This window comes from Ylistrum balloti, unplaced genomic scaffold, assembly GCF_031769215.1.
Source record: "Ylistrum balloti isolate Yb309-2 unplaced genomic scaffold, AGI_CSIRO_Ybal_v1 Utg371242, whole genome shotgun sequence".
In the NCBI taxonomy this organism is placed as follows: Eukaryota; Metazoa; Mollusca; class Bivalvia; order Pectinida; family Pectinidae; genus Ylistrum; species Ylistrum balloti.
Window position 1 is genome coordinate 579191 of NW_026782672.1, and position 12509 is coordinate 591699.

The window sequence follows — 12509 nt, forward strand, 5'->3', positions numbered from 1 at the left end:
GTTTAATTGTTCTGCCATTCATTCCTTGGAACAAAGGATAATTTTAGTTAAAAGGTTTCCCAGTTGTCTTAGTCAAAGGGATACTTTTATGCTTAACATACGAATTGAAAATTTAAGTATTTTTGAAAAATCGCTTGCAATTGATAGCCCCTCTACTTTAAAAAATATTGCTGTTTTTTTTTCTCCAAAAAGCATTGTCTAACTTTATTTCCATAACCGTTATGAAAAAAGTGTCCTGCTATCCAGATTCAATATATTTTGGATAGCCTGTTGTGGTATAAACAGGTAGTTACTATGTTATTTAGTCAGATTTCGATACTACGTAAACACAATATGTCCGTTTTGGGATAAAGCCAAATTATTTTGTAAATTTTGTCTATCACTTGTCTATAAAGAAGTGTTCTCATTAGCAAACTTGTTTTATTAAGCTATTGACGATATGGTAGTTAATGTATTTACACGTACCAGAGTAAAGAGAAGAAAGCTCCACGAGAGGCCTGTGTTTACTCTATTGAGATCAGTGTATGGTATAGAGGATTTCAGTGTATGGATCTCAGATGTCTTCAATAGACTACATTCGCCACCAAATACACAGCACTGACATTTTCTGTAGGGTTACCTCCGGCCTTTCAATTGGGTTTTTTTTTATTACTTTGTTAATTTGCTGGGCTTTAAGTACGGTTGATGTACTATGAGTTCATACATTTTACTTTTATATTAAACTTAAAATGTCAAGTACATGCTCTTTTGTGGAACGTTAAATATACAGCGAACTAGTTAAATTTCCTCAATAGTGTTGTTGTACCTGTCACATGTTAAAAATATAGCGCAGTGATAAGTAAAATACGGGACCTTGGTTGTACTTATATATATAAATCTATAAAACATGATGTCGCTTTCTTTGGCAATATAATTACTGCTATAGCTGGCCAGGTTTGTAAACAAGTGGGCTAGTTTAGATAGGTATACGCCATTTCATAGTTATCTAAGACCATAACAAATTGCTGTTTGGGGGGAATTCTGACGTTACCAGCTAAAAGATACCGGTATTTGAATTGTAATGTTACTTGTTTGAAACATTCAGTAGCGGATTGTGTGTTATCAGCAGAACATTAGCTTACCCAGTGACATCTACAAGATCCCTGACTTTGTAATGTACGATAGAGCACGAACAGGTGTTTGTCACACCGGCCAACCATTGCGGTGCATGTCATTATACAGCAGTGTTATGTAAACACATTGTCGTCATTCTCTTGTTGTCACTCTAGTCAGGGATGTCTATGCGGAAGATTTATCGGGGACTTATAACATCACATCCTGAGTCATCTCATACATAGCTAATACAGTGATTCAGATCAGGAATTTATTGCCGCACAATCGCTTTATAGTCATGATAAAAATGTGATCGCATTCGATCTTTTGTGCATGATCAATCAGTGTTGTTGTTCTGTACGTGACACAGAATTCACCGGAGATGATTAAGACGTTGGAGGTGAAAATTATGTATATATATATATATATTATATATAAATGTTGACAATTAACAAAAATGAAGTAGAATCTATGCTGAACGTCAAATTCAGTTAAGAGTTTTGTCGGACTAAACACTAATCCTTTATGGCTTTCCATACTTGTTGTTGTACATTCATGTTCGAGTGAAAACTGAATACAAGTTTTCTAGCAGACAATTAAACTGATATTGAATCCCTTCTTTCACTAGGAAACATTTTTTATGACACCGAATTCAAATTTGACATTCGGACCGACCTGAGAATTAATAATCAATAATGATTAAAACTTGGAATTACTGCAGTTTCGGTTATCCCGAACGAAAAATGTGACAAGCGATTGAAACCAACGGTTTTGGCGAGAGAGCTGTAAGAACTCGGGATATAACTCAGTCGGCCTGACTTGATGAATGCGTTATATTTCATTCCAATCTCCAATCAAAGGGAGTAGGCAGGTGGGCATAGGATACCAGGGACATTCTATTTTGCGATAAAAAGCGATTTAATCAAATAAGCGAAAAGAAATTAAAAAAAAAAAAAAAAACAAAAAAAAAACCAAAAAACAAACAAAAAACGTGCAGTTACATACTAGGATTGACCTAGGTTTACATGGCGGGCATCGTCGATAAAGCAAAAGACGCTTACTTTTCAGGAACACATGGTCGTATTATCTATTTAATGTTTCCTGGAGTTTCTGTGTAAATATGGTTTTGTTCATATTTCATTTTGCTTAAGTATTAATGAATCCGAGTTTGGATTGTGAAAATGTTGACATGTTGGTATTTTTTCTTTTTCTTTCTTTATATTTAACATTGGATATGGTAACATGTCCTTTCATTGAATATAATTATATCATAATATTCATGCTCTCATCCATAACAGGTAATATTACAAATGTCAATATTGATATCGTCACTTGTATGTCCATATATAGCATACGGAACTCATTCTCCTAAATTTAGAGTGGTCTGGCCAAATATATACGCGTCTTGAATGATAATTTGTGATGTTCTTATCCAGTCATTTTATTTGTTGAAAGGTTTTATAAAATAAAAGAGACATAATTGGTATATGATAATCATGCATTTGTTTGAATATCACTTTTAAAATAATAAGTATTATCAGTATTAAAATCCTGTGCGTTAAAGGTGGTGAATAACTGATATGTTATTAGAATTATCAGTACATACGACATATGAGTCCGGACGTCTATGTTAACAGGAGGAGAACCACGTAGACAGCATATCTCAGCCGAATAGTGCTACCTCAGACCGGGTAGGACTGTGCACTTGTGTTACACAGAAATGTGGAATGTTAGAAATTTAAATACCATTCTGATGTATTTTTAAATGGCTATGTCATAAACTATTCAACTAAGTTTAAAACGTGGAAAATGATAAAGACAGGAAATAGCATGTAATTTGTAATACGGTTATTATGGAAGGTTATTTTGTCTAATTTCATAACAAACAAAACATTTAATGTCATCAATGTATTTACATAAGTTATAAGCTATAAGCATTGATTTCCACAGGTCATTCAAAGTCATAATAATGGATATTGTAATATGGTTCGTCGTATGGTTTGCTACACAGTTTTACGTGCCAATCAACTTTCTTTTTAAACTTTTTTGACAAAAGTAGACTAGACTTTTCTAGATTGTTACCCTTATGGCATTTTGATCAATTGAAGAAAAAGGACAATAGACGAACACATTTTTCATACATGTTACAATATATAATTATGTAAATATTTGTATTTCATCTACTCGATGAGCGATTAAAATCCAGATAAGATCGTGTTGCTGAATAGAGAAATCTGAATGTCTTTAAATCCCAGCAAACAAGTAAATCCTGAGTTTTTATGAAGCTGTTTTTTCGAGTGTTTGCCAAAAAGTCGTTTCACATGAAAGCCACTATGTAAACGTAGCTTTTACACGTAGCATACCGTTACAGGCAGAAAGACCGAGACAACTTTACCTGCCATATCACCTGCAGAATATACAGGTGTGTAGAACGTGTCTCTATAACTACATAAAGAATTAATGATCGGTGTTATCATTGAAATGATATACGTAAAGTTTACTCATTATCAGATAAAAATCAAATATATGTTCAAAGTAACCGCAAAGCTGACGTTGCTTATTTTGGAAAAATATTACATTAATAATTCTTATTGACTGTTAAGTCACTCTACTTTTACTATCCTGTGTTACAAATCTTCATAAACTTTAGGACGCGATATGTTGATATGTACACTTGTCCTTTAGCAACGCCATGACAACCCGAGACCTTGCGCTCACCACCAACGTTTGTATGAACAACATATTCAGGTGCGTTACAAGCACATCCCTGACTGTAATGTCATCTTCTTTGTGTTACATGTTTTTGATGTAGTCTCTCCAAATCAAGTTGATGTTAGTTAGAATCTTATTACAATTCATAAAACCATTCTCCATTGCCGTAACTTTTCCCATTTCAAATGTATCAAGATATTACTGGTTCTCGCCTGACATTACATTCCCATTTGATGTATAATGATTCCATGTATCTATGCATCTTTCTTTAAATGATAGATCAATGACAATCATAAAATACTAAAACGCGCTTTTTGAAGTGTCATTAATTGATGTTGTGTTTTGGTGTTGCATGATTTTCAATGTTTTGCTTGGTTCCATACGGTTCTTGTTATGATAAAACATTTATGAAAACGATCTATTAAATAATCCTTCTTTGCTTTCAATGTTAATTTAGTGACAATTGGCTTGGGAGATCTTGAAATGGCCTAGATATTGGTTTTGCCTAAAAAAAACCCGGCTTTACAAATGATAAATTTTTTAACGGAATGCACGATGTCGATTGATCATTGCCTTAAAGTTGTACAATATATGACAAGGTAACACAAAAAAAGGAGTGTAAAATTCTGTTTCTGATTGGACAGGCCGATCCGCGTCCTTCACCTGGGGCAAGCAGTGGTTCAAAGGTTGGTTTTGCACAAAGGTTCATATGTCACATTAGCAATACGAATGTGTTCAAATATCCAACAACAGTGCTTGTGTTGTGTGTTTTGTACCAAAACAAATTATATATCCGATGTGCTCGACATTGCAGTCGATCTGGAACAAGTCGTTTTATAGTTTTTAGCTTTTGTTTACCAAAATCGTATCCTGGGTTGGTTAGACTATTTTTATTACTTACTTCATTCCATAGAAAATTATATATTAAAAGGATTGACATTTATTTTTTCCTTTAAGCATTTCTGTCGGCTAGTGAATGAGCGTTCTCAGTGTCCTGATGACATTTCCATTTTCATGTAAACGTATCTGATATCTTCTTATATAAATGACGCATTTGCTGATATATCTGGTTTCAGAAGTCCCTTCCGCCACAGGTTCGTTAGAGTCCTTGTGGTTTCGTGGTGCAAGGTTGAGTTTGTCAATGTGCCGCGTGTTCTGTGTTTTGTGAACCATGTCCAAATTATAGCAATTATTACATCACAAAGAAACTCAAATGTATACTTTTGCTGATGAAATACCCTACTTTAAAGACATACGTTTCAATGCACGAAACATAATCGTTGAGGTGTAACATGACATCAACCACATTGCTACAATTAAAAATATTAAATTCGTTACAAACAGTTTTACCTATTACCCAATCAGTTTGATTGATTCCAATCTCACACGTTGTCATTAGAAAACCTTATAGTGCAGATACTCTTGAAAAATCTATAGACTAGACAGCAAACCGTTTAATCAAATGCAGTATTCTTCTCTTTGTCAGCCATGACTATTTACATTAGATGCAGAGACACGTCTGTCACACTTGCTTTTTATTTTCCTTACATTTGCATTGTTATCCAGTGTGTTTATGGGTTGAAATTAAATTGTTGAAAGACATGTGTAGATTAGAATGAAATATGTTTTACCCAATATTCTTACTCATACTTCAGGATCACCAGGCATACTCGGGGCCAATCGCTCACCATAAGCGTTTATACGAACGACCCCCATCCAAGGTGCGTTTTAGCACATCTATACAGTAGATAGTGGATACCGTATACACATACCCGGAGCTTTCCCTTTTTGTTAATCTTTTCAGAACATTTTATTTGCTTACGAATTACACACTTTTGCCTATCATATTATCCACTAAAGTCTCATTGTTATTAGAGCCTTATTGCTTATATAGGCCCAAATTTATTCGGTATATCTTTCACGTATTGCTTAAAGCATTTTGACATGGCATGCAAATATTTCATGCTCTGATCATCTTCTGTTTCTGACAGGCTTTTTCGGCCTGGAAAAAAACCACAAACGGAATAGTATGCCATGATATTGTCTTGATAGCGCTGTAGATATATTAGCATGGTGTTTTTAATTTGATTGAATAGTGTTAAATATGTTCATTTTGCAGTAAATTTGGATAAATGTTCAGATGAAATAGACATTTTGAATCTAATTAACTCAAATATTACAAATTTCCTGATTCTAGGCTAAAGGAAATGCTTGCTGTAACTTTACCTTTTTTTAAGCTTTTCGCGCATTGAAATGCATTATTTTAGTGTTACCATAGCGACTGAATGCTAAATTGATACTTATCAACTAGAACACTTTATTAAATGTATGACTGCAATGTGTGTAGGTTTGTATAACAATATGTTATTATTTGATACGGACAAGGAAACAAGATACTACAAGCAATTTCGCAACTAGAGGTGTATGTTTGTATCATCTTAAATATAGCGGACAGTGGCCTATAGATTAGGAAATCAACGCATTGTAGTTAGGTTCAAATGTAGTAGCTGCCAACGAAGTGGAACCATAGTCACAAAAAGGACTTCTTCAGCAAAGGAAGCATAAAGAGATGTTTATCTTATTCTACATTGTATGGAAGCTGAATTCATTTTTGTTCCCAAAAATATATTAGATAATTAGAGTGATACTTTGTTAAAATGTCTCTGACATACTTTTTTTTTTTTTTTTTATTGACAATTTAATAAAATATGTTCGTCATTAATTATGAGAAGAAATACGGACATACAGTATAAACTATTCATGGCCCATCTATCGGTAGGTCATAAATAGATGAACAAGAAGTCATATCTATGAAACAAGTTCAAAGGGTTCCGATTTCTATTTTATCTTGGTAATTCTTAGGAAAATAAAACTGGTTAAGAAGAGTCGATTACATTATTTCATGTTCTAAATTGTCATACTGATCTTTTTAATTTCTTTTTTTACATTTAATATGTCTTGTTCTTGCCAAATATTGTCCTCGATGTCAAAACTGAAGATAGAATAAGCAGGATATACTTGTGACCTTCATTTACTAACAAAGTTTTCTATGGAACAGATAATATAATATCTAAATCATAATCAAATGAATATGATTTAATTTTTCCAGCGATCAAATGAGGGAAAGGTTAATAAAGATGTGAGTGAAAAACAGGTTTGTCACACGCGAAATGAAGGCACCGCGATAGACACATAGAATATTGTTTCCGTACAATTTTGATGTTGTGTATGTCCTGCATACATTGGTATTGTGTCGACGATGGTATTACAAAAACTATTGTTGTATTTGAACTGGTGCATTGTACTCTACTTGACTCAACATGTGAGAGATTGGGTGAAGTGAACCAGATGTTGATTTATGATAACATATGCTGAGCCTTTACGTGTGCTTTAATATGCTTTTTATTCACAAAGTAGATTCACAAATATGGAAGAATATAAGCCTAAATGGCATTTTTATTATTGACACGTGATGCTAATGAAACCTATGGTACTTCGTCCTAAATAATGATAAACCTGTTTTATCGGCATATAATTTTTAGGTTATCATGCTGTATATATTATGGGATGTCAAAAAGAAAACTTTATTTGACCAACAGTGTGTAATATCTTAAGCGACAATTAACTTTGTATCCATAATGTGATTTTTTCATGCTAAATAAGTGAGTCCTTCTCAGTATCTATGTTAACCTTTTTTAAAGCAGTTGCCGCAATGTTGTTTCAGTTACATATGCAGAAAAGTGGAACAAATATTGGAATATTTCTTTTAAAAGCGTAGTGTCATCATTCGGTGTGTATCAATATTTAGAGGGAAAAAAACTGGTTTGGAGTTGCATAACCTTGAGTTGCCTATGTTACCTATGAACTGTGCATATTCCGGAACATTTACAAACTATGTATGGTAACAACAATGCGACTTAATTGTTACGATAATACTGTATTATATTTTAGGGACCAGGTGTGCTATCTCGCCCCATAGAACATCATGAACACCGTTTTGAAGATAACCTGATGAAGGTGTGTTCTCATATTATCTACAAACCGTTTTTAATGATTGTGTGATAATGCTTCAATTCTGATTAAGTTTGAGATCGAACTTTTTTCTACATATCAGTACAACATATACAACTTTTTTGTTGATTCGATAATATGGTTGTAATCATGACGAATTATATTGTTGTCTAATGTACATGTACAATGTACTAAAACCAACATATGAACATGTTTCGTATTTCAGACCACAAGTCCACGCCGTAGTCAGGTTCGTTATAATAGTTACTATTGATATACATTAGTCTTTCATTCTTTAGAATTTTTGTGACGGAATATAGATATGTAACCTTATAACAGACTTCTGCCATCTCCTTTATCTCTATAATACATCTACAATGCTCTGTTTTCTTTCCCTTAGAATGGTTTAAGCTTTCCTTATAATTCATTTCATTCTTTATTTCTTGTCATAGGAACCATTATCATTTTCCTTGATTGAACTTTTTTTATAAATCAGATGTTATTTTGTTTGTGAACAAACAGGCGTCTGTGCAGTGGGGGTAACTTTACATAACACCTGACAGTCCGGTAATGCGGACACACGAGAGAGTGTTTCCTAAGTGTCACTCTAACTGTTGAATCAAGTATCTATTGAAGAAACGTCATCAATTCGTTAGAGTTTTTAAATAGATACTAAAAGATAATCATTTAACGAGTGAAAATCAGGTAAAGCTGAATGTTTAAACGAATCTCCATTACAGGATCCTGGCGTATTAACACGACCAATCGAAAATGATGAACATCGATTTGAAAACAATCTCGTTGAGGTCTGTTTTAAAGAGAAATAAATAAAAAAACAATGAAAATTAACTAATGTAATCGTAAGCGTATTTATCTCAAAGAAGGAAATTAAAACCAAATGTAATGAAACGAATAATGACACTCTACAATTATTAAAACAAGTTAAAAATAATTTTAAAAAAACCGTTAAAGTCACATATATAACAAACTTGATATTTTATCTATTCAAGATCTGTAAAAAACTTTACAAACTTCATATATTCAAAATATTGAAAAGTTTTACAAACTCTTAAGTAATATTAACGTTCCTTTTTTCAGACATACAATCCTCGACGTAGCAAGGTCTGTTTGTAAGGAATACTAAAATGAAACAATCTCTTTGTTTTTGAAAGTGATAGGTGATATATATGAAACATATATTGATAATCTATGAAATTTTCAAGCATTCAAAACTTAAACTTTCACTTTAATGTCATCTAAAGACAAATGTAAAAAGAAAACGTAAGACACTTAAATGCGTTGTACAAACATTTGACTGTCCTCGACCTCTATTGTAGGACCATGGTGTCTTATCCAGACCGATAGAGCATCATGAACATCGATTTGAGAGTAATCTGGTGGAGGTGTGTAACCAATCATAAACGATCTGGAATAACGAAGATAAACGAAACTACAAAACAGACTGTACAAACAAAAGTCATTGATGCTATAATACATTTACAATGTTTCTCATCCAAAGCGTTGCTTTAGATGTATAAAAAACACAGTGAAATGAGTATTCAAAGACAACAAATCCTAATGTAATACCAGTCGTTTAATGACGCTGTACATAATATATTTATGTTTTCTTATTTTTTACTATTTCAGACAAACCACCCCCGACGTAGCACGGTTTGTTTGCAATATCTGACCGATAAGTTAAAAGTTCTTTTAACAACTTCCCTGGAATAGAATATAAACGTGTCATTGTGAATCAGTCGTATTAAGCATGAAAAGTCAAGTTATTAAATCCTAACTTATTTTCACAAAACAAATTTTAAAAACATGATAATTAATCAAATGTAAATGCAGAAAGACACCGAAATCACCAGTTGATGTGGACTTCTGCAATTCATTTCAGAATCCAGGTGTTTTACCACGACCGATCGAACACTCAGAACACCGATTTGAAAACAATCTCGTCGAGGTGTGTTGAATATATCTAACAGTTCACAGAACAACTCATAAAATAAAATAAATTATAATCAAATTTGATAATTACTTTTATGATGAAACGATTGAATATCAAAAATTATATTTCATTAAACAGCTTTACGCTCTTGAAAAGTAATGTTAAATAGTTACTCTTTAAATGATAAAAAAAGTTGGTACAAAGAATTACTTCAAGAAACCGACGTCATTGAACACATGGTCCATTCAATACATTTTCGTATTTTCAGACCAACTTTTCGGGGCAAAATAAGGTTTGTTTCAGCACACTTGTTTATATAAACCACTCTTAAAGCTTGCTTAAATATAACTTTTATTTTTTATATACAGATACACACAATGTTCGATATGTTATTAACAACAAGGTCGCTTTCTAACATGCTTCTATTAAATGCTGACACGAAATCACCGGTTTGTGATAACAATAGCAAGATGATACTGCTGTAGTTATATTAAAATTGATTTTTCGGTTCACGAAGTGAAGATGACTGGCGTTTGAGGATAAAAACGATATAAAATGTGCGTGTTTTTTCATATTTGTCATTAATATTTCATAATTGTATGCCTAATTAGGAATACCTAGTGATGCGAAACACTAAATTCTCTGACCTGAAAGATGTGCTGGACCTTATGCAAAGAAGATAAGATATATAAAAAAAAGCGTTTAAATTGTGATGAAGACAGAGTGAGTTTGAATCAGTCATATATATATATCAACTTCCAAACCCCCGGGGAGTTGATGAATCCATATAATGTAATGGGGACAAATTGTAATATACCACTGAAGAGCCTGTCAACAACACAGTCAAAAGGTATTCTATGTGATTACGTGTCCAGTTTATTGAAGAACAAATTTCACATCTAAAGGAAATACGATATCTCGTCGTCACTATCTCGGTCCGCTCTTCAAAAGAGACTTTGGCCTAAAGTCACATGTAATCGTCTCCAGTGAAATATAAAAAAAATCACACTTCAGCTACTTCCGGTTTTATCATCTTCGTTCCTTTCAATTGCGTCTTTAGTTATCTTTGACTGGTTTAAATAATATTTTGGGCGTCTCATGTTTTCTTTATACGTAGATAAGAAACCCTTCTTTACTTCCGATTTCTATTTTGCAGCATAAGTAGTCAAAATTAATACGAAAGATATTGTACTTTCTAACGAATCTAACACAAATTATCCATGGATGTTGTGTTATGTAGTGTTTTCTGATTTCCAGAACATTATACTCGTATTTACTTGGTTTATTCATGTTTATGAACGATGTAGTCATGCTGTTATGTACTTAATTGTTGTGATCACCGCGCTAATCGTCACTGTATAGTAATCTCTTTCTATCATTATTTCATGGTATATATTCAAACAAACCACAATGAGCTTACCTACTAGTCAGGAAATGGGTATACTTTCTCATATATCAAGTGGACCGTGCATTTTCAATAATATAAACAACTATTAGCTTCCAACCATATTTATTTTCCAACCATATTTTCAGCTCGAGCTACATGGATACATAAATGTAGTTATAATATTTACATGTAAAAATCGATTTCAGTGTAAATAATTGTTGATATGAAGTACTTATGTATGACATTGACCATTGTATGACGTTATCTGAGAACCTACAGTGTATACTAAAGTCTGTGACCAAGCGATGTTATACTCATGTAGAAATGGTACCCATCTGTACGACATGTTGCTCTAATAATAACTTGTATGGGGGTCATTCAAATTTCAGATTACGCATCATCGGAGAGAGGTTTGTCAATGATCCTTAAAAATTATAAACTAATTTGACTAATCTGTAGTGTGGAGGTGATGGTAGAAATCTTAGATGTGGATATATATAACTGTCCAAAATGTTTGTTTTCTTCTCCTACAATTTATATAGACAATAACACCAGAACTAGTATATATATCTTCTTTATGTACACTTTACATCACTCGCTATGATGTCAAAATGCTTTTAATTATTCAGAAATAATTCATAGACATTTTGACACCACCTAATGACTTCTACATGAGGAAACCAGAGTACCCGGGGAAACCCCACGCGGTTGGGCATGTAACCCCTAACTTTTTCAGTCCGTTCTAGGAATCGAACTCGAACGGCTGGTTGAAAGGCGAGTGCGTTACCACTGCGCCACCAGACCACCCAATCGTTATCAATCTAAATACTTTCGTTTTCGGTATCTAATTTTAAACGCCTTGTGTTAGGTGGTATGATGTAGGTAAGTGTTTATCATAATAACCCGAAATCATGTCGGGAGCATTGTTATATCCGATAAGGCTATTTGTCCATCACTTTACGATATATATATTTACGTATTGTTATTCAGATAACCTACACAAAGATCTGTGGTTATACAATCACAAGCTGCTTGTGTGGCGTGTTGTTGGCCTTTTGGGGTTTTTTTAACATGGGCTTACGGCGTGGTATGGTTCTTGTGTAAAAACCGTGCTGTAGGTTATATTAACACAAACTCCTTGTATGGAATGTCGTTCGCAATTAAATCACTCTCGTATCTATGATGCCATTATAATTACTTACTGCTTGTGACTGGTGTTTCAAAACATGACATTGTATTGTAGAACATACTTTAGTTGTGGTGACAAAGAATAGCTCTAGGGGTTTCAAAAGATTCAGGTTGAGGAAAATTATGTGGAGTGGAAGTTTTACCGTCATACAGAGATGTCATTGAGAT

The 12509-nt window shown here is 33.2% G+C and overlaps 1 protein-coding gene across 1 annotated transcript in view; it reads left to right on the plus strand.

The window, feature by feature from the left end:
- Positions 1-12509, plus strand: part of LOC132561614 (uncharacterized) — a 43777-nt gene that overhangs the window by 21049 nt on the left and 10219 nt on the right. Inside the window, exons 14-24 of the mRNA XM_060226312.1 lie at positions 3464-3514; positions 3778-3840; positions 4449-4490; positions 5460-5525; positions 6914-6958; positions 7756-7821; positions 8042-8065; positions 8556-8621; positions 9463-9486; positions 9716-9781; positions 10035-10058. Coding sequence (XP_060082295.1) covers positions 3464-3514; positions 3778-3840; positions 4449-4490; positions 5460-5525; positions 6914-6958; positions 7756-7821; positions 8042-8065; positions 8556-8621; positions 9463-9486; positions 9716-9781; positions 10035-10058 — 537 coding nt within the window. The remainder of the gene's footprint in view (positions 1-3463; positions 3515-3777; positions 3841-4448; positions 4491-5459; positions 5526-6913; positions 6959-7755; positions 7822-8041; positions 8066-8555; positions 8622-9462; positions 9487-9715; positions 9782-10034; positions 10059-12509) is intronic.